Genomic DNA, 26,856 nt, shown 5'->3' with positions numbered 1-26,856 from the left:
TACACAGACACACGTGCACATCCATATGTATGCAGAAGATGTATAAACCTCCAAGTGGAATGTTCAGCCAGATATTTTTAAAGTCATTTATGTTAGATAATCTGTCTATTTTACTTGTTAAACCTTAGGCCTTTTGAGATGAAGTGGAAGTATGTGCATACAGGAGAGGTTTATTCTCATTAAGATGATTATATTTTGGATATGTTGATGGTTTTATGTATAACATACCACTTTAGGATGATAGCGAATGTTCAGAAAGCAGAAGTTACTCGGAATCCCACTACAAGTGCTGTTAAAAACAGAAAACTGTATTGTAGGCAAGGTACACCCTGTGGACTCAACTGTCAAGTTACAAACTTTTAACCACATAGTTTGATGCTCTTAATGATTCCCAGGGTTTTGTGTATTATGTTTGTCCATTTAAAAAAAAAGGAAATTGAAGGATAATGGAATAATTTTTAAAATGAAGGAAAACTATGTATTTTGACACAGAAATTTTTATTACAGGTAATAGTAATCATTAAAGCATTGATTCAGGTTATTGAATACTTTGTGTATCAATTAATTTAGTTAAAGCTGTGACTACTTTAGTTAGAGCTTGGATTTGTTTATTTAAACTAGACCAGACTGTGGCAGGGTAGACCCCTGCACTCGCAGAATTAGTATAGGAGGATTTTAGTCATTCAGAAACATAATTATATAGTTTTCTTTTACTTACGCATTGGCTCTCAAGTATTTATAATGGCGCGCATTCTCACTGTGACCCAGAGCTTAAATAAACCTCACTCCACAGCTGACATTTTCCTCGCCTGACCATGTCAACATCATGGTCTTCCCTCGCCATCCTTACATCCTGCAGCCATTTCCTTTCAAGCCTTCTTTAGCATCCTGAACCCTTCGCTTGAGCAGCACTGAACCGAGGCTTCATGCTGGACAGATGACCAGTGGCTTCAGAAAGAATATTTTCTAGTCCACATACTAACAGTGAGTTCCCCAGGTCTCAGTAAAATGACCATCCTGTGGAACTCAACCATAGTTTCTCTCCAGGATGGTGTTTCTCTGAAACCGAGTGATGGAAACAGGTGGCAGGACGACCCGAGAGACCTTGGTGATGGAGTGTGTCGGATGGCAGCCAGGCTGTGATGGGTTGAGAGGAGACTGCAGGACAAGCAGACGGGTGGGATTCATGGACCCCTCTTGAAAAGGGAGGAGGAAGACGAGAGTAAAGCTTGAGAACAGAGGCAGGGCCTGGCAGGGCTTGCCTTGTGTGTGGCTTTGTGTTTCTGTTTAAGCAGAGGGGGCTCTGTGTGTCTGCTAGCCGAGGAGAGGAGGCCACGGGCAAGAACCAAAGGCCGGGACAGAAAGAGGGGTGAATGCGGCTGATGTCCCCGTAAAGATGGGATCCATGGAGGAGAGAGGCCAGCCTTGGCGAGGAGTCTGAGGATTCTGAAACAAAAGGGATGCATGAGACTGGAGCACAAAGAGGGAAATGGAAGAGGTTTGCATTTTCTTAGTGAAGTCGGAGCAGAGTTAGCCTGAAAAGGCACTGTTTTGTCAATATCCCTGACTGCCCAGGGAATTAAGATCCTGATGTAAACAATCAAAGTGAAAGCTTTGGTTTCACATCCATTTGCCCCCATCTGACCCTAGTTTTTCATGCATGAGCTGTACAACATCTCATTTTCTAACAGTTCAGGAGGCCATCAAACAAAGATCTGGTGAGCAAAGTACACTATTGCTTGGCCCTTCTAAGGAAAAGGCTACTTTTAAAAACTCAAGTCATTATTGTCCTTTTTGAGTTGTTATTTAAAAACTATTTATCAAAAACATTATATTCTATCTTTATTTTTCAATATTTCACCTGTCCACGTCATTGGAATTGTACATCTTGGGGGGGCTTCCCAGGTGGCTCAGTGGTAAAGAATCCGCCTGCAAAGCAGGGGCCGCAGGAGACGCGGGTTCAATCCCTGAGCCGGGAAGACGCCCTGGAGGAGGAAAGGACCACCCATTCCAGTATTCGTGCCTGCAGAATCCCATGGACAGAGGAGCCTGGCAGGCTACAGTCCATGGGGTCACAAAGGGTCAGACCCCACTGAGTACGAGTGAGTGAGTTCCAGTTCATGACAGACACATCATCGCCTTTCCTGGTAAAATAAGTGTGCATGTCACAAAATAGACAGTGTCTTAGCATGGGCTGGCATGACCACGTACCACAGACAGGGTGGCTTAAACAACAGAAATATGTTTTCCCACAAGGCTCCAGCTGGTCTGGTTTCTGGTGAGAGCTCCCTTCTTGCTGGCTTGCAGACAGCCACCTTTGCCCTGTGTCGTTTCATGACCTTCCATCCGTGTGCATGTGGAGAGAGACCTCTCTGGTGTCTCTTACCCTGCCGGATCAGGACCATACTCTTATGACTTAATTTCATCTTAATTACCCTCTGATAGGCCCTCTCCAAATACAGCCACATGGGGAGTCAGAGCTTTAACATGTGAATCCTGCAGGAGATGTGGGCATTCAGTCTACGAGGATGGCCCCCTGGATGCCATTCAGTGCTTATCACCATCACCAAGATAAACTGCCACCTTGCCATCAGTGCTTTATGTTAAATCTTCTGTCTTACTTTTTAATTTAGAATCAAACTGTATTTGTTTTTTTTTAAGTAAATTATGATGAAACTGTGAAGGATACAAACAGTATTTATAGTTTTCAATTAGAAATAATAAACAAAGTTTCCTTATAGGCTTACTGCTGAAGAAACCAACACGGTCATAAAACGGAATATGAAAACTGAAAAAATTAAACTTTCCAAAACAGTCTGGTTTATTCTGGGCACAGACTTAATAACTCTTGCTGCTAGGAGAAGTACAATTTACTGCCATAGGAAAGCTGAAAATGTCAAACATATTGTTATAAAATACAATGCAAGCTGCCTGCAAATTAGACCTCTTTTTTTTCAACTGGCATATTTCCTCCTTCTGTGCAGCTTTTATTTCTGTGGCCCTTACTTTGAATTGAATGCCTCAGTGTGTGATGTAAACATTCAAAATCCGTCACGCACTGGCTGGTTTTAGAGGTGAGGGCTGCTGCTGACAACAGAGGGCATTGCAAGGTCTGAGCTATTAAGAAGGAGCTCAGCAGAAATGAGACAGAACTAGCACTGATATGAACACACAGCCAGGAGCTGAGGTCAGCGAGCTCTGGGTAAAAAAAAAAAAAATGAAGTTTGACCATCAGAGGACCAGCACCCACGGACTGAGCAGGAGGCCAGTAAGCCTTTCTTAGCCTCTAGATCATAACCCAGAACCAACACAGTACAGACGTCATCAAACTGGTTCATCTAAAACTCATGCCTCTAATGACCCAAATGTTTTTTTCTTCCTATTTTAGGTAGATTTCCAACAGGTTTAGTTGTTTGATCTCTCTTAAACTCCAAGCCAATGAAGAGCAGCAAATTAGAAAGGAGAAGAGAGAGAGTGAAAAGTGACTGCCCACAGCAGTGCAGGGCAGAGAAACAGTCAAGACGCCACTCAGCGTAAATGCAGACGCTCTGTTAGCATCGCTGGATGCTGGAGAGCACTGCTGCTCTATTATGAAAGGGAAAGGGAAAGTCGATCAGTCGTGTCCTACAGTCCATGGAATTCCCCAGGCCAGAATACCGGAGTGGGTAGCCTTTCTCTTCTCCAGGGGAATCTTCCCAACCCAGCGATCGAACCCAGATCTTCCGCATTGCAGGTGGATTCTTTACCAGCTGAGCCACAAGGGAAGCCCAAGAATACTGGAGTGGGTAGCCTATCCCTTCTCCAGAGGATCTTCCCGACCCAGGAATCCAACCAAGGTCTCCTGCACTGCAGGCGGATTCTTTACAAATGCATTACGTAGGCTCTTTAGAAAGACAGAACGGAATTCCCTAGTGGTCTAGTGGTTAGGACTCCACGCTTTCACTGCTGAGGGCATGGGTTCAATCCCTGGTCAGGGAACTAAATTGTGGGGAAGCTGTGGGGAATGGCCAAAAAGAAAAAAGACATAAAAAGTATGTGGCATATTTGAAATATTCCCCCAGAAGTGATTAAATAAACAATACCTTGGCAACAAAAAGGGTCAACCTCAGCTGCTTCTAATGTTCAACTATGCGACCCAGTTTTGTTTTGTTTTTTTTTTAATTAAAATTGGTCTAAATTTTGAGTTTAGTTCAGTTCAGTCTCAGTTGTGTCTGACTCTTTGAGACTGCATGGACTGCAGCACACCAGGCTTCTCTGTCCATCACCAACTCCCAGAGCATACTCAAACTGATGTCCATCAAGGCAGTGATGCCATCCAACCATCTCATCCTCTGTCATCCCCTTCTCCTGCCTTCAATCTTTCCCAGCATTAGGGTCTTTTCCAATGAGTCAGTTCTCATCAGGTGGCCAAAGTATTGGAGTTTCAGTTTCAGCATCAGTCCTTTCAATGCATATTCAGGACTGATTTCCTTTAGGATGGACTGGTTGGATCTCCTTGCAGTCCAAGGGACTCTCAAGAGGCTTTTCCAACACCACAGTTCAAAAGCATCAGTTCTTCAGCGCTCAGCTTTCTTTATAGTCCCACTCTCACATCCATATGTGACTCCTGGAAAAACCATACCTTTGACTAGATGGACCTTTGTTGGCAAAGTAATGTCTCTGCATTTTAATATGCTATCTAGGTTGGTCATAGCTTTTCTTTCAAGGAGCAAGCGTTGTTTATTTTCATGGCTTAGTCACCATCTGCAGTGATTCTGGAGCCCAAGAAAATAAAGTCTGTCACTGTTTCCATTGTTTCCCCATCTATTTGCCATGAAGTGATGGGACTGGATACCATGATCTTAGTTTCTTGAATGTTGAGTTTTAAGCCAGTTTTTTCACTCTCCTCTTTCACTTTCATCAAAAGACTCTAGTTCCTCTACTTTTGGCCATAAGGGTGGTGCCATCTGCATATCTGAGGTTATTGATATTTCTCCCGGCAGTCTTGATTCTAGTTTGTGCTTCCTCCAGCCCAGCATTTTACATGATGTACTCTGCACATAAGTTAAAAAAGCAGGGTGACAATATACAGCCTTGACATACACCTTTCCCAATTTGGAACCAGTCTGTTGTTGAATGTCCAATTCTAACTGTTGCTTCTTGACCTGCATACAGATTTCTCAGGAGGCAGGTAAAGTGGTCTGGTATTCTCATCTCTTTGAGAATTTTTGACAGTTTGTTGTAATCCACATAGTCAAAGGCTTTGACGTAGTCAATAAAGCAGAAATAGATGTTTTTCTGGAACTCTCTTGCTTTTTCGATGACCCTTGGCAATTTGATCTCTGGTTCCTCTGCCTTTCTAAATCCAGCTTGAACATCTGGAAGTTCTCAGTTTAAAAACTGTTGAATCCTTGCTTGAAGAATTTTGAGCATTACTTGGCTAGTGTGTGAGATGAGTGCAATTGTGCAGTAGTTTGAACATTCTTTGGCATTCATTGCCTTTCTTTGGGATTGGAATGAAAACTGACCTTTTCCAGTCCTGTGGCCACTGCTGAGTTTTCCAAATTTGCTGGCATATTGAGTGCAGCACTTTCACATCATCATGTTTTAGGACTTGAAACAGCTCAGCTGGAATTCCATCACCTCCACTAGTATTGCTTGTAGTGATGCTTCTTAAGGCCCACTTAACTTCAGACTCCAGGATGTCTGGCTCTAGGTGAGTGATCACACCATTGTGGTTATCTGGGTCATTAAGATCTTTTTTCTATACTTCTTCTGTATATTTTTACCACCTTTTCTTAATATCTTCTGCTTCTGTTTTGAGTTCAGTACCTGTCTATTTAGCACAGGACTTCGCAGACCAGCATAGGAGCTGGCTGGCACATGCTCATACCACCACCCTCCCAGAGGAGGAGCAAAGCAGACACAGGAGACCAGAGAGGCTAGGCTTCTAGAAACAGGTCCCGTTGGAGGTGGGAGGAGCCTGTGTGCCCTGGAGTTGGCCCAAAGGGAGGTGCGTGGCAGGGGAGGGACAGCTGACCACCTCATTTCTCCAGCTCAGAGGAGCAAAAAATAGAGGTTACAATATTACTTGTTCACCTTTTTCAGTGTCCCTTTCAAGTTTTACATTATGAGATTATAATTCAAAGGTATTTTAGGATCAGGTAGCATAATACCACTGGCTAATACTTCTGAGGTATGGGAAGTATAAGTGACAAGATTTTAGGTAGCATGAAAATTAATTTTCCACAGTACACAGAAGAATTGGGTTGAAGCAGAAATGTTCTGTGGATTTCATGTGCAAATTCTGTTTAACTCTAGAGCCCAACGTAAATCACTTCCTATATTTGTTTTCTCTCTGAAATAATCATCTAAAGGTATGCCCAGGGCCCCAAAATCTTGTCAGTTAAATTAAATACTAATGTGTTAGGCAAAAGCCAACAAGACTCTGGTTGGCAAAAACCAAGAAGGGTGGCTCAAAACGCCATCTGAGACTTTAGGAAAACCTGTTCCATGATGGCACAGACAGCGGCAGAGTGAAAACTTAGGAATCGAGGGCTTCAGAAGCAGGTTGTTAACTCCTGCTCCATCTTAGCGCTTCCACACACAGACAGGCCCTCCAGAGACCTCAGGAAGTCAGAGGGACAATGACAAACATTTGCGTACCCCAGCAGTTCTTCCTGCGGAGTTGACATTAAAATAACTTCCTCTGTTGGCATGTGACCAATTCAGGCTCTGTCCATTTAGATTATTTCGAACATTTTGCCCCTACTGAGCTAAACCTTCCTAATTAAAGCAGCTTGTTAACACTCATAATTTCTAGGGAAGGCAAATTCTCCTGAATTTTCCATGTTTCTTGTTAAGAATGAAAGCTGTCCCTCCCACAGTAGAATTACAGTCACTAATCAACTTAGAAAGCCAGATCATTACTGAACACATTTTTAGAACACTGTCTTTCTAAAATAGAAAGTAGTGAATGTCCATATGAATGCAATAACTGCTGCTGCTAAGTCGCTTCAGTCGTGTCTGACTCTGTGAAACTCCATAGAAGGCAGCCCACCAGGCTCCGCCGTCCCTGGGATTCTCCAGGCAAGAACACTGGAGTGGTTGCCATTTCCTTCTCCAATGCATGAAAGTGACAAGTGAAAGTGAAGTCTCTCAGTCGTATCCGACTCTTAGCGACCCCATGGACTGCAGCTTACCAGGCTCCTCCGTCCATAGGATTTTCCAGGCAAGAGTACTGGAGTGGGGTGCCATTGCCTTCTCCACGCAATACCTGGGAGTACGCTATTAGCAGATGATGGATTTCTTTTAAAGCACTGTTGCAAGTTTGACTACTGTCACTGCCATTGTCAGGCTGAATGAACTTGGGATACAGTTTCTAAAACGAGACACCACCATAGATGAATTTCCGTTTCCAATGAGATGCTACCCAGATCATAAAAGACACTCATGCTAAGGGACTATACAGGTCTGCAGAATTATGTGCCTTTCCTGGGATGTGGCCTGTTTTATAAAGACAAGGTCAGAAGGGGAAAAAAGTGGGCAGAGATTCCTGATTTCTATTCCTTTAACCTAGAAAGCCATGGGCTTCTTCTTCGGAATTTCCGGAAAAGAAGAATTTTCCTTCTTAAACAAACACGGATCCTTTAGCAATTTCTGATGTATTTGTCATAAAGTGCTACTGCAGCACTCTTAATTACTAGAATCTCTTCATGTTCTCTACTCTGAGATCTGGGTATTTATGGCATGCAGAGTGAGAGGAATCCTGTCAGGGAATCAGTCACCAGGAACCCTGGTGATGTTCTGATGTGAGACCTAGAGTCCCTGTTGCCGGGATGTTCCGTCGCCCGCTCTGGGAGGGATCAACCCTCAGGGTGAGGAGCCGAGGCAGCCCAGAGGGTTCAGCTCTGAGTCACTCACAGGAGGCACCAGCAAGACACCCCCACCTCTTCCGCAGGTATTTTTCAATGCAACAATGTCCACTAATTACGAGAAGAGCCGAGCTATGATGAACAGACGACATGCCGTGTATTAACTACTCTGGCCTGGCCTGAGCAGCGTCACAGAGAGATGCAACCGACCTGCCATCCTTCAGAAGCTGTCGCAGAGGCATCTCCTCCTCAGACACCTGCGATAGCCGGAGTCCCTTCCCCTTCACGGTGACACCCAGCCTTCCATCCTGGGCTGAGACACAGCTGCCTGCTTCTGTGTTCACACAGCTTGTGAGTCCACTGTCCTGTTTTGTGTTACTTATATATATAAATACATACATGTACACACATATGTATACATATGTGTGGATATATACAATATGTATATGTACGTGTGTGTCTGTATATATGCGTGTGGGGGAGAGGAGAGAGAGAGAATTATTTGAGATCCCGGCTTCCTCACTAATAGTGAGCCTCCCTGACGATCAATCACTACAACGCTGCTCGGTTTCCTTCCAGGAATGAAAACTATGTTTTCTTACTCATATACACTTTATACACATACATATTGTATTTCACCTCTGTGAACAGAAATGTAGAAACAATTTTCTCTGGGTCTCTGTGACTTCATCTTAGATATAAAACAACAACAACAAGCAGATTCACTCTGTTCACTTTTGTAGACCTGTGCTGTCGTTAACGGAGAAGGCAATGGCACCCCACTCCAGTCCTCTTGCCTGGAAAATCCCATGGACGGAGGAGCCTGGTGGGCTGCAGTCCATGAGGTCGCTAAAGAGTCAGACACGACTGAGCGACTTCACTTTGACTTTTCACTTTCATGCATTGGAGAAGGAAATGGCAACCCACTCCAGTGTTCTTGCCTGGAGAATCCCAGGGGCGGGGGAGCCTGGTGGGCTGCCGTCTATGGGGTCACGCAGAGTCAGACACGACTGAAGCGACTTAGCAGCAGCAGCAGCAGCAGCAGCAGCAGCTGTCCTTAAACAGACCAGTCTCTTCTTTCCCTGTCCTTGAACTTTTGACTCTGTGATGTCTTTTGCATAAGCCTGTTTTTCCTCTGTTCTCACTGTTTCTAAAGTAGCGTTAGACCTTTATGTTGCACTGTTCTCCATCACACAGAACAGTAAAGAGAGAATGGTTACAGCAGTTGCACGCTACTTTGTACTGCACCATTATTCCATTTCCTTCCCAATCCGTTGCATGGACTGTTTTCCAGTTCCACTCATGGATCACTATCCCAGATTGTCCTGTGGACCATTTTCGGGTTCCTTCTGAGGATCATTATTCCAGTTCATTCTCACGGCTCCATGGATGCAGGGCTCCCTCCTGTGAGCCTGTGCCCCACTGCTCAGGGTCGGGCTGGTGCATTCTGAGCTGTCTGATCCGTTTATAAATGTCAGGGAAAGAGAAGAGCTGGCTGCTCTGACCTGGTCTCTGTTGAGCTATTGCAATGTATTCCGAGTGTCAAATGTTTCATGCAGCTTTCAATATTAACACTGCTCCGCAGATTAGGGCCTTAAAGATATCCAGGCAAGTTTAAAAAGTATGAGCTACAGAAAATTAGAATTTCATCCGGACCTGGAAATAGGAATTGGCACCAAAGCTTTTTATTCAACTGTCAGTCACTTCACGCTTTGCCAGGCTCCGTCTATGGAAAGGATACGCCTGAGGACAGTGATGAGAAGAAATTCGAGTCTGGGATAGACTCTCAAGGCTTGAAAGTTCTCTTGTGCTCTTGGGATGGTAAAGCACTCTTCTATCTGAAGAATCAGAGTCTTTAATGAAGGAAGGCACTTCACAAATGATCTCTACTTTTTTATATTGAAGATGAAGTCACAGATACCGAGAGAGGCTAAGTGACTTGCCAAGGTCACACAGCAGTGACAGCGTAAGCCTATGTGGTCACCAATACAGTTAAGAGTTCTCCTTTTGAAGTCTTTTATTTGTGAAGTGTAACGTACTGGTGTTTCAGTTTTCAAACTGTGCATTTTATCGGCTGAATGGATGTAAAGGAAGAGCACCCTCCTGTGCGTCCCCTCTGCTCTCACACCGCTTCACTGTGGTCCCCAGACGTGGAGCTTTCCCACACATCAGGCACCTCTGCTGCACCAGATGGGTGTCCTACAATTTAACTCAATCCTGACACCACCCGCCTGAGACAGACGCGGATACACAAGATAAGGGCTCAGTGCCACAAGACTGCCACCCTCCCTCCCACCACACACACCTCAGATGCCACTGGAGGTCCAGGCTGTCATCCGTGCTCTAACCGACTGGTTATCAACTGGTGGTTCCCATGACCCCGACTGACTTAGCAATATTGTTTTTACTGTGCTGTGGATACCCACTTTCCTGCGCTCGTTCTCTCTCTCTCTCTCTCTCTCTCTCACACCCACCCACCCACCACACAGCATCCTGGGGAAGAGAGAGAAATGTCTGTCTCATCCCTAAGTGGCAGGGTCCATAGAGAAACTGACTAGGGATGGTGAAGCGCTCTGGGGGTAGCAGCTGGGCTCCCTCCCACCACACACACCTCAGATGCCACTGGAGGTCCAGGCTGTCATCCGTGCTCTGACCGACTGGTTATCAACTGGTGGCTCCCATGACCCCCTACTCAGATTAATTTGTTGAAGTGGCTCACAGAACTCAGGAAAACATTTTACTTAACTGGGTTACCAGCTTGTCTCTCAAAAGGTATAACTCAGGAAGAGCCAGATGGACGACATGCACAGGGCAAGATATGGCCCTTTCAAGGCCCCAAGCTTCTGCCCCTTGGAGCTTAGACCGTGACACCCTCCTGACACATGGACGGGTTTCTGTCCACCAGCACGGAAGCTCTCCAAATCCTATCCTTTGGGGTTCTTACAGAGGAATGATTGATTAAATCCTTGGCCCTTGGTGTCTGAACTCTCTGGAGGTCTGAGGCATAGGCCTCTAGGTCCAACTCTCTAATCACATGGTCCCCCAGGCAACCAGCCTCATCCTTAGGGACTTTCCAAAGGTCACCTCCTAGGAGGAAAGGGGATGGGAAATGTGTTGTGTTTTTTCCAGTCTTGCCTTTTATGACATCACACCTATCTTCTTCTAAGCTGCTGCTGGGGGGACCACGACCACCCCTCGATTTTAACACAGACTGAGGACTGGTTTTGTCAAATTGACACCAGTAGCAAATGCCTGGGGCAAGTCAGGTGTTATATTTTCATTTTTTCTTAAATCTCATCTTCGATTTTCTTGTTCTTTTCTGGCATTCTTTAATCTACACCATCAAAATGAGTTGTGATGCAGTTATAATAAATACTGCCTAGTCGGTGCCCACGGGGGAGTGGCCTTTGATAACAGATCTCATAATCAATACTGGGCTTTCTTATTTCCTTCTTCTTTGTGTCCTCCTCCTGGAGCCACCCCCACGCCTCACAGGGACACACATTCCTCACCCAGATATGACCACCTTCATTTCCTTTATTTTTAGATTCTGGAGATACCATTCTGCTCCAACACGGAGTCAATGTAGATGCACAAGTTCTTGAACATTTTCAGGAAAACCAGATATTCTTTGGACTATTTGATCTTTCCCTCAGTTTATCCACGTTCTTTTCACATGTATTTCCTCCAGGGTAACCTTTCCCTTTCAGTCCCTGTTGGGATTGCAGAGAGGGTCCCGTTCTCTTAGGGTTACACATGTTATTGTTTCAAAGCCCTCCATTCGTTCTCCTCATAGGATTTCAACCAGAAATACCAGTTACCTTTGTTCCTACCGTTTCTGCTATAAGGAGGTCCTGTGTAGCATCTCTCTTTCTCTCTCTCTCTCTTTAGTTGCTAAGTCGTGTCCGACTCTTGCCTCCACATGGGACTGTAACCCACCAAGCTCCTCTGTCCATGGGATTCTCCAGGCAAGAATACTGGAGTGGGTTGCCATTTCCTTCTCCAGAGGATCTTCCCAACCCAGGGATCGAACCCGAGTCTCCTACACTGCAGGCAGATTCTTTACCGACTGAGCTACAAGGGAAGCCCCTGTGTAGCATAGGGAACACTGATTAGAGAGGCAGCTGGTTTGCCTGCCTCGTTATTTGGAGGGAGTAATACTCTCGTTAAAGGATCACCACAAAGTATAAAAGCTGAGGTCACTTGCTGCTTTGCTTTTCTATCAATCAATCATATGTCTGCCCCCCCCCCCCCGCCCCCGTTGTCATTCAGTTTCGCTGAGTCACTCTTGCATTTGCTTGTAGCTTCTCGAGAATAAATGCCACCCATCCCAGTTCTTCTCAGAACCACCAAAGCAACTGTTGCCTAGTAGTTGCTCGGTCGGTATTTCTTGGATTAAAATAGTCACAGTAGAATTCTAACAGCACATGGCTCACCTCTCCTTTAATGCTAATGTGCATGCGTTGTTCAGTCGTACAGTCGTATCCGACTCTGCGACCCCATGGACTGTAGCCCGCTAGGCTCCTTTGTCCATGGGATTCTCCAGGCAAGAAGACTGGAGTGAGTTGCCATTTCCTTCTGCAGGGGATCTTCCCAACCCAGGGATCATACCTGTGTCTAATGCATTGGCAGGTGGGTTCTTTACCGCTGAGCCACCAGAGGAGCCCGCTAACACGTTGATTACTACTGGTGATCCACAGTCTCCTAACCTCATTACTTTCTTGTTCTGCACAATCTCTTGATTTAATTCACTTCCTTTTTTGTAGTGGGATGGGTTTTAAATTATAAATATTAACTGTTTCTGGGCGAAAAAGAGTTCCTAATAAACACCTTATTACCTCTTCACTGGACTGGCCCAACAACTTTAACTTGTTGATTGTGCAGTGACTGTCCATGTAAATAGAGATGGTCATTAACTGGCTCCTCGAGTTTGCCTCTTGGGTCAGTCCACTGGACTAGGCTGGTGCTCAGGAGAAATCTATTTTTTAAGCTCTCTGAATCGGACCAAACTGTATTTGGTCATGGCTGAACACTATATGCCTTCTCTCTTTGGGAGTAAATGGTAAGAGTTAAAGAAACATCACTGCCAAGTTTTAGAACAATGATTTCTAAATGATCTCTAGAATAGCCTGCTCTGAGCTTCATGTCTGTCTTACTTGGTTGTCCTTCAGATAAACAGAAACACTTATGTCCAAACCTAAACCCTTGCTCAGATATATTCCTTCTGATGGTGAACTACAGCATCATCTAAAGCAACCTCTTTTTTATTCTTCTCTGCCTTTCTTTGTGTATTTTTATCATAGACATTGACTGAATGCTGTGTAAACTCCAATACCCAACAAGACATCAGCGATCGTGAGCTCCACTGTCCATATCTGGAAAATGCTGCCATCAATTACAGACATAATGGATATATACAAACAGCCCAGGCAATAACGCGAAATACAATGTGTTACCGGTCACTATGGCATTTCCATTACCAATACCTAGTCCTTCGTACAGCCTTTTGCCTGCAGATGCAAGTATCCTAAGTAAATTTCTCTGGACGTGTTCTCAGGTATTCCAAGGGAAGAGTTTTTCAGGGTTTATATACGGTCATTACCAAAGTTTCCTTTTGTCTTTCATGCTTACTCTCTTTCCCTCTGTGTTAGGACGCTGGTGGTACCTCCTACAGGGTCAGCCGTATCGGTAGCACTGCTTCCTCTTAAGTGTGTTCTTTGTCTTAACTCTTCGTCAATTTTCGTTGTTGTTGTTCAGCCACTCAGTCATGTCTGATTCTTTGCAACCCCATGGACTGCAGCACACCAGGCTTCCCTGTCCTTCACTATCTATTGGAGTTTTCTCAAACTCATGTCCATTGAGCCGATGATGCCATTCAACCATCTCATCCTCTGTCGTCCCCTCCTCTCCTGCCTTCAATCTTTCCCAGCATCTTTTCCAGTGAGTCAGCTCTTCACATCAGGTGGCCAAAGTATTAGAGTTTCAGCTTCAGCATTAGTCCTTCCAATCAATATTCAGGGTTAGTTTCCTTCTGGATTGACTGGTTAATCTCCTTGCTGTCCAAGGGACTCTCAAGAGTCTTCTCCAACACCACAGTTTGGAAGCATCAATTCTTCGATGCTCAGCCTTCTTTATGGTCCAACTCTCACATCCATATATGACTACTGGAAAAACCATAGCTTTGACTAGACGGTTCATCAGTTAGCAAGTCCTACTAATGTGATGCTCTCTCCTTAATATCTCCTGTATCTCACCCCCTCCTAAGCATCCTTAATATCATTTTCTGTCTAAAGGATTTTACTAGGTTCTTTCTCTGTGAACCTGTCCGGGAAATACTAGTCTACACTCTTGCTGTGGACTTCTGGAAACAAAATCCAAATTTGTCTTTTCTCTCACTGGCATAACTGTTGTTCACCATTATGTTCAGGATAAAGATCTAAACTCCGTAGAAAGTTAAACTAGGTCCTGTGCGGTCTGACTCTTCCAGGTTCCTATAGTATCACCCGCTCTCCCTTCCTGCCTCCCCACTGACTGTATAGTTAGGAGTGTGAAGTCAGGAATCTAACTTTCTGGTCTGAAATCCTGGCTCTGCCACTTACTAGCTATGTAACCTTGGCAAGTCACTTGTGTTCTCTGTGCCTCTGCTTCCTTATCTGTAAAATGGGGACATGGTGGTTCCTGTTTGATTTAGTTACTGTGTGGCTTCAGTGAGTTAATATATATGTTAAATACTTATAACAGGGCCTCGATAACAGTAAATAATTAATGCACATTGTGTGTGTGCATGTCTTGCTATTATAGTTAAGTTACTTGAAGTTCATCGAAGTCTCATTTCCTTCCTATAGATGATGTTTCTGATAGCTAGAACCGCCCACTCCCATTTTGCCTGACTCACCCCTACCATCTTCTGAGCTGTCAGCCTCTCAAGGGAGTCTCACTGCCCCTCCCCCTGAACAGGCTGGCTGAGCTGCCTCACCTACAGTTCCTACAGAACCTGTGCACACCTGGATCATAACAGTCCTCACACCAGGTGCGGGCTCTGGGCATCTGTGGTTTTACATACCTGATGATGGCCCAAAGATCTATGATGTAGTGATCTGTAATAGCTCTGTTTTATCTATTAATTTATCAATCAACTGATTGACCTGTTGATCCATAGGTATAATTAGTCAAGGCATAATTAGTTTAGGGATTCAGAAGCTCAAAAGCTCTCAGGATGTATCCATGCCAAAAGTGAAAGTAGTACCATATTTTAACTTTCTATTTCTTTGTATGCTTCCTATATTAAACTTTGGATTCCTAAATTGGGAGACTTAAAAAATCTTTATCCCTAAGCACCTTATATATAACAGAAGTTCAATTAGTATTTGTTGAATGAATGAATGAATCTTTTAAATTTAATACAGAAATTACTTTTTTTTTCCCCCTGAGACATAGTTTGAGGTGCTGAGTCTCTTCCCAGGAAAATACACACACTTGGTTAACCTCAAAATTTCATAAGGTTTGAGTCACCTTTGTTCTCAAAGATGGTTTCTAATTTATTCAAGGAGAAAAGAAGAAGAAATGCATTTTTAATACTAGATACTCCAAAGATGTGTGGCTGATAAAATGAAAGGACTGATCCAATTCAACTTATTAAAAGAAACTACCTACCCTATTTTGTCTTTGCCCATAAACTTCTTGGAAAAGATAAAATTATTCATTTTTAACAGAGGCAAGTTTGGATCATAATTCAGTAAACTTATGGAAAGTCAATTATCTTTATAGGTACTTGAGGAATATGATTTGGGTGAATAGAGAAGTTCCCCACCCCTGCTTTCTTTTCCACCCCAGTAGCTCACACATGCCCGCGACACTATCTGAAATTCTTTTCATTCACTACACTTTGTGACTAAGTCTCAGAACACCCTGTCCTCAGTGCCTATCTGAGAGGGTGAATGCATTTGGACACTCATGCCTGAAGGCAAGGTGCTTAGACAGTCAGGCTGGCTGGGGACAGAGAGACAGTCAGGCTGGCTGGGGACACAGCAGCCCCTAGGTCAGGGCTGGAAGCGTGAACCCGTGGTGTCTTGCTTTAGGCTTTGCCACTAGCATGGAGTTTCAGACAACGTCATCTCCTATTCCTTAAAAAATTAGGAATAAAACTGCCATATGACCCAACAATCTCACTACTAGGCATATACCCTGAGAAAATCGTAATTGAAAGAGACACATTTATACCAATGTTCATTACAGCACTATTCACAGTAGCTAGGACATGGCAGCAACCTAGATGTCCACGGACAGATGAATGGAATACAGAAACTGTGGTACATGTATACTACGGAGTGTTATTCAGCCATAAAAAGGAATGTTTGAGTCAGTTCTAATGAGGTGGACAAACCTAGAGCCTATTATACACAGTGAAGTAAGTCAGAAAGAGAAAAACAAATATCATATATTAACGCATAGATGTGGAATCTAGAAAGGTGGTACTGATGAGCCTATTTGCAGAGCAGCAATGGAGATGCAGACATAGAGAAAAAGACTTGCGGATACAGTGGGGGAAGAAAAGGGTGGGGCGAACTGATAGAATAGCAGAGAAGCATATACGTTACCATATGCAAAACAGATAGCCAGGGGGAGTCCGCTGTATGATGCAGGGAGCTCAAACCTGCTCCTCTGTGACAACCTAGAGGGGTGGGGTGGGGTGGGAGGTGGGAGGGAGGTTCAAGAAGGACGGGACATATGTACGTATACATTCGGCTGATTCATGTTGATGTACAGCAGAAACTAACACAGTATTTAAAGCAGTGATCCTCTAATTAAAAATAAATAACATGTGACAGACACAACACACATACACACAAAACATCCTCTCCTTTATGGTTAAGGCAGGCTCGAGCCAAAGGAAAGATGAAATCTTTTGACTAGTAACTCTTTCAAGACTCTTTCTCAGTGTTCTTCCTAAAATGCCAACCTTCATGGCTCTCAGTGGTACAGATCGTATGCCTGCATGTGACTGAGAGACGATGGGTTATATGCACACTCTGAAGACCAGCAAGAAGCTTTGCAAAGCACATGCAGATCAGTGCTTCTTAAACAGGGATCAAGACTGGGGTGGGTGGAGAGCCTCAGCAAGTTCAGGGAAGCCAGTACATCCCACCCCACCATCCTGAGAATCACTATGCATAATAAAGGGGCACAGTTTGTGGTACTGAGGTGCATACGCAAAGGACGTGAAGACCAAGGAAAGGGACTGAGAACTCTGATCAAGATGAAAGTCCATTCGCCTCATTTACAGATGAATCAGGCCCCCAAATGTTACACGATGGGCTTTTCCTACTGCACCGGGCATCTCTCCAGACCTCATTTTATACCCCAAGACCTCCCCATTACAGAGGGTTTTTCTGCATATGTCCTCTTTTTAATGTAACTCAGAGTCTTTTGATGAATTTCATGACAAACCCATTCTATTATGTAGAAAGAAAAAAAATAAGTGTGAACAGTGAAGAATAACTAGGGGTACTTGTCAAAGTGACATGGAAATAGCTGATAATAAGAACAAATATTGAACAGTTAAATTGTACTGGGATGACTTAATAACATTTAGTCATATGTCTTAAAAAGTTACAGTAATTAAACTACTGGATTCAAAGTTGACACTCAGTACTTGTAATTTTTTGAGGAACAAGATGAAATCATCATATTTAATTTGGGGAGAAAGTACTGGGTGTTTTACAGAAAGCTGAGGGATTGATTCAGAAACTGCTCTTATAGTTCTGGCACATTCCACATATTAACAGTTCATTCTAATCCCTTCTTCTCTGGGTAATTCAGGCATATGTCAAGAGGTCAGCATGGGCTGTAGCTGGTTCAATAGTTGTATTACGTAAAATGAACTTCAGTACTTGTTTTTTTCCTAACAGAGCCTGTATTCCCCGCGAAGACTCACACAGAGCGGCTCACCGTGTGAAAGGACCTCGCTGTTTGATTCTCCTCCCACCACACTGCGTTTACATTACACACAGAAAATTATGAGCAACAACTGTCACTCTCTGAGGGTGGAAACTGCCATGAATCAAAAAGACAAGAAGTAATTTTCTGTAATCACAAGATGACTCAGGTTAGTAGCTTTCTGTTATTACAGCAATTCACATAATACGAGCGTATTCAGTAAACCTAATTAGGCCCAATTCCTATCATTTAAAAGTTATGACATTGTGATATAAAGTAAGCTGGAGTTTCTTTTTGCGCTAGGTGGAAAAAAGAATTTGAAACTAGTTTTAAAGTAACAAGAATGTATTCAATGTTTTATTAGAGAACAAAATGTGTTTCTAGGACGTCAGCATATTGTGAAATGATAGTTTTTTATCATACAAAAGGTTGCAGTATAATTTGTATTTGAAAATAATATGTAGGTATAAGTATCATGCATTAAATTTTTTTGTAAAAGATTAAGTAAACTCAATTATATCATGATGAAGTCTTTTTATAATGTAAGTAAAGTCTTTGACCTGACTTGACCATTTTGTATTTAAACTTTAGAATCACAGTTTGAATATATCTTTGAAATTTAAAGCAGCCCTATGCTCTTTTTAAAATATGTGTCTTCTGTGGCATTTATAATAAAAGAGCAATTTACAGTATTTATATTTGTTTTCAGTTATAAAACTGGGGCTATTTTGTGTCTAGGGTATATCTTTGAACAGGCCTCTGCAAGGGAAGGAAATTAGGAAACACAAAACATGACTGAGAAAGCTTATTTTTAGCCTTGGGAGCCTCTGAGAGCCTCTTGGCTCTTATCAGGGGATTAGTGATTTATGACCAAATATTTGAGGACCAGCTTATCTGGAGTAAAGCATTGTTGTCTTGCATAGGGAGCTAAGTAAACAGCTCGTTGATTCATTGGTTCTACAGTTAACTACTAAGTGAAAGCACTATGATACATATAAAAGAGAGGTCCAGTTTCAGTTCTGCCCTCCAGGAGCTTCTAACTGAGCTGGGAACATACACAGAGTTGAGAGTTCAAGACAGAATCAGGAGAAATGCTCTAAGAGTGACAGCAATAATAAATATGCAATATATAGAAATACTAGGGGAAATGGTTATTTTTATTGATAGCTACCCATAAAGTCTTTACAGAGAAGGGGGAGGCTGAGCTAGACTTCGAACAGCAGGTAAGATTTCAGAAGGGAAGCACTACAGATGAGAAAGAAGAGCCTGCTGACGTTAGCAAAGCCCTGAATGAGGAGCTATAAACAAGGCCCACTCAGGGAAACGTGAGTAGAGTTCTTTGGGTGGAGCTGAGAATTTGAGTTGTCCCAGTAAAAGGATATGATTGGAAAGCCAGACTGAGACCAGGTCCTGGAAGCTTCTGAATCCTGGATGGAAGAGTATAAGCTTTGTCCCAGAGCGGTCTCTTGAACGGTTTTCAACAGGGAGAGGAGATGATCAAATGGATATTAGAGGAAAATTATCCAGTACCAGCATGAAAACAGAGATTCTAAACTGCTTTTCTTGAGTTCTTGGAGGGAGATTACAAGCTACTTCCATCAAGCCAAGAACAGCAGCATGCAATGTGGTCTCTGCAGTCACCTTTTACTATAGGGTATGTCTCCAGCCAGTGAATGTTAACTGAAAAAAGAGTGCTGTGACCTCGTCACGTTATGGCTGTATGCGAGGTGACAAGGGGACAGAGAGACTGACTAGGAAGCTGTAATAACAGCTCAGATACTAGGCTGTGGCCATTAAAAAAAAAAAAGATGTAGCTGTAGCAAAGATGGTGGCAGTACAACAATCTGCTCATCTCTTGGGCTGGCACTGGTTCCAACAGGACACTGCATCCCAGTGTTCCGTTTCCAGGACTCCAACCAGAGTCCTTCCATCTGTGGGAGCCAAGTCCTGCCGGGCTCTGGAGGCCGCAGCACCTCTCTTCCACCGTGGCACCCCCTAAGGTCCATGCTATGATCATGAAGATGCATTCAAGTCTGAAATAACTAAAGTCCTCTGCCTGCAAAACAAACTCTTCCTCAAGCAAGAAGGGATCTGTTGGGAGTCTATCAAGTAGCTGATAGAATAGGAAAAAAAAAAAAAAAAAACCTCAGGAAAGGTAAGACTTAGGAGAAACTGGAGGATATTTCCTCTAGTGATTTGGCTTCAACTATCTCTTGTCAGTTTCCCAGGGGAGAGACAATGATTTTCTTAGATGAGGTCATGTGTCCATCCCTGTCCTACATGACTGGCTGGCTCCAACATCACGTGGAGTCCAAAGGGAGGTACAGTTCCTCAAAGGAAGAGCAGATGGCACAGGTTTTTAAAAGTTTTTAATTTCTAAAATGTCTAGGCCTGTGAATAATGGTCATAAATGCATGGACTCAGGCTTGGGGACAGATTACATATTTCCTAGAATCTTATATCTCCAAATGTTTTTCCACTACTACCTTTGACAGATCCTCTTACTTTTCAAACTAACATGTTATTGTTAAGCACACACACACACACACACACACACACACACACACGCACACGCACACATGTGGACAGAAAGTGCTTTCAGCAACACCTTGACGCCTTCATGCTCCCAGGTCCCCAGATATTAGCATCCTTTCTCCCGGCCTCTCTCCTTACCTTCCTTGGCTCACAGTATTAATTTTAAAAAGTGGGAGACGGAATTATATTCAGTTTTCTCCCAATTTACTTCTATCTACAGTAATGAGAAAAATGTTACTGTTTATGAAGGAAAAAACAGGACAAACTCACATAGTAACAAGTGATCTTCTAATAGAACATGGCTGATAGAGTTTACTTTTCCATTATCTAGGTACATAATCCACATCTCATATGATGAGCTGTGTATTGCCCTATTTTTGGCTAAAAACATGCACACTGTCCACCCATCAAGAGCAGTCATTTGGAGACCTGGGTTGGTGCTTCCAGGATCGCAGAAATACACTCTGGCTGGTAAAGCTTCTGCCCAGAAGTTTTCCTCTGCCCAGATCTTTTCTGATCACATGTAATGGTCAAAGCATATCCCATGGCTTTGCCTGAATCAAGCTGGGTGGAGAAGTGTTACCCTAGTTACACACCCAGAACAGGAAAACCAAATATCTGTGACATATTACTGAGCACCCTGTGGCTAGAAGCAAGAAGCACTGATGTTTCTCTGTTTGGTCCTCTATCCACGGGAAACACACCAAGCCACTGACCCCTCCTACTAGCTTCCTAGCCCTTTCTCTCCCCTCTTCTGCTCTCCAGGGAACCACTTTCCACTGCACTTGAAATCCAAACTAGTTCTTAGATGCGCAAGGCATCACTTTCTGTGACTTATTCTTCCTTTCAAGTTTGTCAGCATGCAGATTAGGAGCCTGGCTAAAGCAAACCCCACATCCCTAGCTTCAGCTGGAGCCCTACACTAGTGCTGTAGTACCAGTCTTACTAGCTTAGTCATAGGACCAAATTCACAAGGAATCTGCATATATGTATAGTGCAGGAAGGGCTTCCCAGTTTGCATAATGGTAAAGAACCCACTTGCCAATGCAGGAGACTTAAGAGATGCAGGTTCCATCCCTGGGTCAGGAAGATCCCTGGAGAAGGAAGGGCATGGCAACCCCTCTGGTATTCTTGCCTGGAGAATCATATGGGTAGAAGAGCCTGGCGGGCTTCAGGCCATAGGCTCACAAAGAGTCGGGCATGACTGAAGCAACTTAGCATATACACACGCACACAGAACAGGAAATATAAATCCACAGAGTGTCAAGAATGTCAAATTGGATGGCCCCAGCTCTGCAAATCAATTTCACAGTCAGCTAAATATTCTGCAGAATATAATCTTAAGTGTAAAATACAACAAAATGGATTTATACTGTTCACATGCTTTCAAACAGCTCTTTGAAGTTACTTGTTTATGGTAGAAGCTGGGCAATGTTGGGGAAGAAATTACAGAAAGGTCTCCATGTGGTGCTCTTCAAATACTACAGATTCTGAGCTTGCAGATGGAGCCAGCTTGAAGGGAATCAAGCTCATGTTGATTGTCACTTTATCAATGTGTGTGTGTGTGTGCTCAGTTGCTAAGTTGTGTCTGACTCTTAGCGACTTCTTGGACTGTAGCCCACCAGGCTCCTCTGTCCATGGAATTCTCCAGGCAAGAATACTGGAGTGGCTTGCCATTTCCTTCTTCAGGGGAATCTTCCTGACCTAGGGATCGAACCTGGGTCTCCTACGTTTGCAGGCTGATTCTCTACCACTGAGCCACCCGGGAAGCCCTTAACACTGGCAAGTGCAATAAAGCAAAACGTATTTGTTCTATAGTTCTCAAGACTGTACTGCCCAACTGATTCCTTAAGGGGGGACAATTTTAAACAAACCTAAGTCTACTGAGATTTTGATAACAGAGAAAAGCATTCAGTGTTTGGGTTTTTCCTCAAGTGTAGGCAGTTATAGGCAGCCATATGTTTACTTTGTATTCTAGTTGAGGGTGTAATATAAGCTGCTTCAGTTTGGGTGGAAGTTTTGTCAGACATCACAAATGAGATTTGTACTCTCTTAAGAGTTGCCAGATTTTTTGCAGGGACTGTGGGCAGGGCCATAATAGTTGAGGATAAAGTGAAAAGTAAAAATCACAAAGTCGTGTTTGACTCTTTGCGACCCCATGGACTATGCAGTCCATGGAATTCTCCAGGCCAGAATACTGGAGTGGGTAGCCGTTCCCTTCTCCAGGGAATCTTTCCAAACCAGGGATCTAACCCAGGTCTCCCACAATGCAAGCAGATTCTTTACCAGCTGAGTCACCAGGAAAGCCCAAAAATACTGGAGTGGGGATCTTCCCAACCCGGGAATTGAACCAACCTCCCGTGCACTGCAGGCAGATTCTTTGCCAACTGAGCTATCAGGGAAGCCCATTAAGGATAACCTACTGTTAATTTAAGAGTAAATCCTGAAAAGCTCTTCCTTGCAGTGAAAGGAATGATGGAATGAGAATATCATCATTCTCATCATTTGAGAATATCACCATTCATGAAATAGAGTGAAAGTCTGCCATTTGCAACAATGTGGATATTATGCTTATAATACTCAATGAGAGTATTATGCTTAGTGAAATAAGTCAGACAAGGAAAGATAAATACCATGAGATTTCACTTACACGTGGGATCTAAAAAATTAAACAAACAAATGTACATAACAAAACACACAAAAAACAGACTCACAGATAGAAAGACCAAACTAGTGGTTAACCCACTCCAGTATTCTTGCCTGGAGAATCCGATGGACAAGGGTGCCTGGCGGCTGCAGCGCTTGGGGTCACAAAAGAGTCAGACACGACTGAAGCAACTAAACAACAGAGTGGTTAACAGGAGGGAAAGGGGAGGGGCAAGGTAGGGCTATGGAATTAAGAGATACAAGCCATGTATAAAACAGATAAGCAACAAGGTTACACTTTAGCACTGGGAAATACAGTCATTATTTCATAATAACTTTAAAAGTATAATCAATAAAACACTGAATCACCATGTTATAAACCTGAAACTAATACAGTACATCAACTACACTTCAGTTAGAAAGAGTCATCAATGGATTGGACGCTGAAGGTGGTGAGCGAGGACTTCGCTGGTGGTCCAGTGGTGAAGACTCCAAGCTCCTGCTACAGGGGGAGTGGGTTCGATCCCTGGTCGGGGAACTAAGATCCTACATGTCACATACGGTGGCCAAAAAAATTAAAATAAAAAAAAATTGGTGAGTGAGATTATGGAAACAATATTTACATGGTCTTTAAGTATCTCTCATCAAGATATTTCTTAAATACAAGGTGGAAGGTGGGCACTTTACAGTGGGGTAACTCCTCAGACGCCATCTGAGCCAAGTGCCTTCTACTCCCCAGAGTGACAGAGACCAGGGAGTCGGGGGTGGAGGGAATACAGAGGCTGGCCAAGGACAGCACCTTCTCTTGCCACATTCCCATCTGCAAGCTTGTGGGTGTGCAGGGTCCCCTCTTCCCACACTCCCCAGGTTATTCTCTTACCCTCCATACTCAGAGTCTACTCTGGCTCTTTCTTTCTTTGTTCATTTATTGAAGGTCTGCTGTGTGCCAACTACTGGGGACTCGGCATTAAATAAGATAAGCCCTTGTTACCTAGGCTCTTCCAGTCAGGGCTACAGAAAAAAAAACACCTAATAGACTTACAGCCCTTAGTAACCACAGAGGACGCATGGGATGCGAGAGGACAGGGGGTGGGACTCAGCCAGCTGGTGAGCAGCAGTAGGGCCAAGTGGGTTCTTCAGTGATTAAAAATACTTTAATACTGATCGGTACAAAGTCACGGTCTGAGCCCTGGCCGCTGCCCTGGGATATCCTCACTCACATGCCACAGGAGAATAATTAAAAGATCAAACCCTAAACAAACAGAAGCCTTGAAGACCTGCTCTTCTACTCTCCCCACTCCTTTTTATTTAAAATTGTTTTCTGTTAAATTTTTGGCTGTGCTGGCTCTTCACTGCTGCCTGCGGGCGTTCTCTAGTTTCAGTGAGTGGGGGCTGCTTTCTAGCTGCGGTGCAAGGGGTTCTCACTGTTGCAGAGTCTGGGCTCCAGGGCACACGGGCTTCAGGAGTTGTGGCACATGGGCTAAGTTTCTCCACTGCATGTGGGATCTCCCCAGACCAGGGACCAAGCCTGTGTCCCCTGCACTGGCAGGTGGGTTCTTATCTATTGCACCATCAGGAAAGTCCTCTCTACTGCTCTCTGATTGCCCTTATCCTGCATGGGAGGTCAGAGAAGTCCTTCTGGAAGAGGTGATGCTTGGGCCAAGAATGAATAGAAGTTAGCCAGGTAAGGCACAGAATCTGTTCCAGCCCCTGGATGAGAGAGGATGCATCAAGTCTGAGAAATCCCGGGTCACTAAGTATGACAGGTGCCCCGATGCTGGGGAAGGAAGGTGAGAAATTGCTGCAAGAGGTAAGTGAAGGCCAGATCAGAAAGAGCCATGGATACCCTCCTGAGACACCCGGCCTTGAGCAGACAAGCCATAAAATGCCTTTGAAGAAGTCTAAGATAGGGAGCAATGGTAACCCACTCCAGTACTCTTGTCTGGAAAATTCCATGGGAGGAGCCTGGTAGGCTACAGTCCATGGGGTCGCTTAGCGTCCGACACAACTGAGCGGCTTCACTTTCACTTTTCACTTTCAAGCATTGGAGAAGGAAATGGCAACCCACTCCAGTATTCTTGCCTGGAGAATCCCAGAGACGGGGGAGCCTGGTGGGCTGCCATCTGTGGGGTCGCACAGAGTCGGACACACTGAAGCGACTTAGTAGCAGCAGCAGCAAGATAGGGAGCAGCACAGTTTTATGGTTTTAGAAAAACAGTTGTGGCATAACTGAAGGAAAGAGACTGAAGGGACAAAAAAAAAATTTACAGGTGGTTGAAGTAACTGAAACAAGAAATGAGGTCTTTTCTAAAACAGAATCAGTAGGATGTGAAGAAAATGGTTGGAATCCGAAGACATTCAAAAGGTAGAATCAATCGGACTTTGTGATTGGACTGGAGTTGCAAAATGATGCTATAAAATTTTAATCTCTTTAGCATCCAAGAGAAGAGCTTTATCCAAAGTGAACCACTGCTAAGACCTTTGTATGTTTCCAAAATTAAGGCCTCATCTTGCACAGAAACACATTACAGTTAGCTCATTCCCAAATGACTGTTTTCTGAAGATGTACAGCTAAGAGCGATGCATCTGCTAGTCTTTCGACAATGCTGGTGAAGTTCCGGTGAAGGCTGTGTACTTTGCAGTTTGTAAGAGAGGGAGGGGACATATGTATACCTCTGACTGATTCATGTTGATGTTTGGCAGAAACCAACACAATTCTGTCAAGCAGTTATCCTTCAATTAAAAAGTAAATAATTTTTTTTTTTAAGAGAGAGAAAGAAAGAAAGGATAAAAACAGCATAACCTTGGCAGTCGTAAGTTCCCATTTTAGGAAACCTGCATCTCCATCAGCCGTTCCCGGTGCCCACTCTGAACCGCATCCCCTGGCATGGCCCCACTCTCCCCAGGATGGACCATGCAGCCGCCCAGCTGGAGAAGCAGCACGTGCATGATGTGTACGAGAGCACCGCGCCCTACTTCAGCGACCTGCAGAGCAAAGCTTGGCCCCGCGTCCGCCAGTTCCTCCAGGAGCAGAAGCCAGGCAGTCTCATCGCCGACATAGGTAACCCGGGCAGGGCCACGCAGTCTGATGTGTATATACTCCGTGCCTTTCCTTTTCAGATTCATTTTTCATCTCTGTTCTAACCGGAAGTCTGAAACTGTGTCCTTGGCATGTCAGCACCTAGAATATTCACTTTATAGCAGAAATTCATGAGGTCACACGAGAAAGTAGAAAAGTTCCCCAAATCTACATTTAGACAGAAGCAGTCTTCTCAGAGCCTTTGTGCATATCCTTTCACAAATCAACCCGACCTTGGCTGAATCTGCCTGGACTGAAACGGCAGCTTGTGAGTCTGACCATTTTAAATGTAGATTCCTTCACATGTGGGAGTACAGTGTTTTGGTGGCTCACCTTGAGGGGCTTCCACGCCTTCTACAGAAGAGCCAGAATTGTGTATATAAAAGAGGTTCTATCTGGCATCCCTGGTGGCTCAGACAGTTAAGAATCTGCCTGCAAAGCAGGAGACCTGGGTTCGATCCCTGGGTCAGGAAGACCCCCTGGAGAAGGGACTGGCTATCCAGTCCAGTATCTTTGCCTGGGAAATCCCATGGACAGAGGAGCCTGGAGGGCTACAGTCCGTGGGGTTGCAAACAGTTGGACACAACTGAGTGACTAACATACACTCACAAGAAGCCCTATCACCTCTTAAGAATCTCAGGAATTCCTTCCCTTAACTATTCTGTAGGTGTTTTATTATTAGAACATAAATTGGATCATATCTTCATAATCCCTGATTTGCTGGGAAGTTTTCGGCTCAGTAGGTTTTGGAATCTAGAAGTGGTAGCCACGGCCCAGGAGAGCTCAGGTTAAGTTTTAAGACAAGGT

The 26,856-nt window shown here is 44.0% G+C and overlaps 1 protein-coding gene across 7 annotated transcripts in view; it reads left to right on the top strand.

Annotated features, from left to right (window-relative positions):
• The window catches only part of TRMT9B (tRNA methyltransferase 9B (putative)), a 61,658-nt gene that overhangs the window by 17,822 nt on the left and 16,980 nt on the right, over window positions 1-26,856 (top strand). For 3 of the 7 annotated variants that reach the window (XM_069573145.1, XM_069573143.1, XM_069573141.1), the window contains 2 exons: window positions 17,762-17,958; window positions 25,877-26,031. In XM_069573145.1, coding sequence (XP_069429246.1) covers window positions 25,878-26,031 — 154 coding nt within the window. In that variant the 5' untranslated portion in view covers window positions 17,762-17,958; window position 25,877. Of the gene's footprint in view, window positions 1-7,939; window positions 8,205-13,156; window positions 13,411-17,761; window positions 17,959-25,787; window positions 26,032-26,856 lie in introns of those variants that run through there. The other 4 variants (XM_069573144.1, XM_069573142.1, XM_069573146.1 and 1 more) reach the window with 3 other exon arrangements.

Source organism: Ovis canadensis, chromosome 26 (genome assembly GCF_042477335.2).
Source record: "Ovis canadensis isolate MfBH-ARS-UI-01 breed Bighorn chromosome 26, ARS-UI_OviCan_v2, whole genome shotgun sequence".
NCBI lineage: Eukaryota > Metazoa > Chordata > Mammalia > Artiodactyla > Bovidae > Ovis > Ovis canadensis.
The sequence above is the reverse complement of the archived record's forward strand: the minus strand, read 5'-3'. Positions and strand labels throughout refer to the sequence as shown.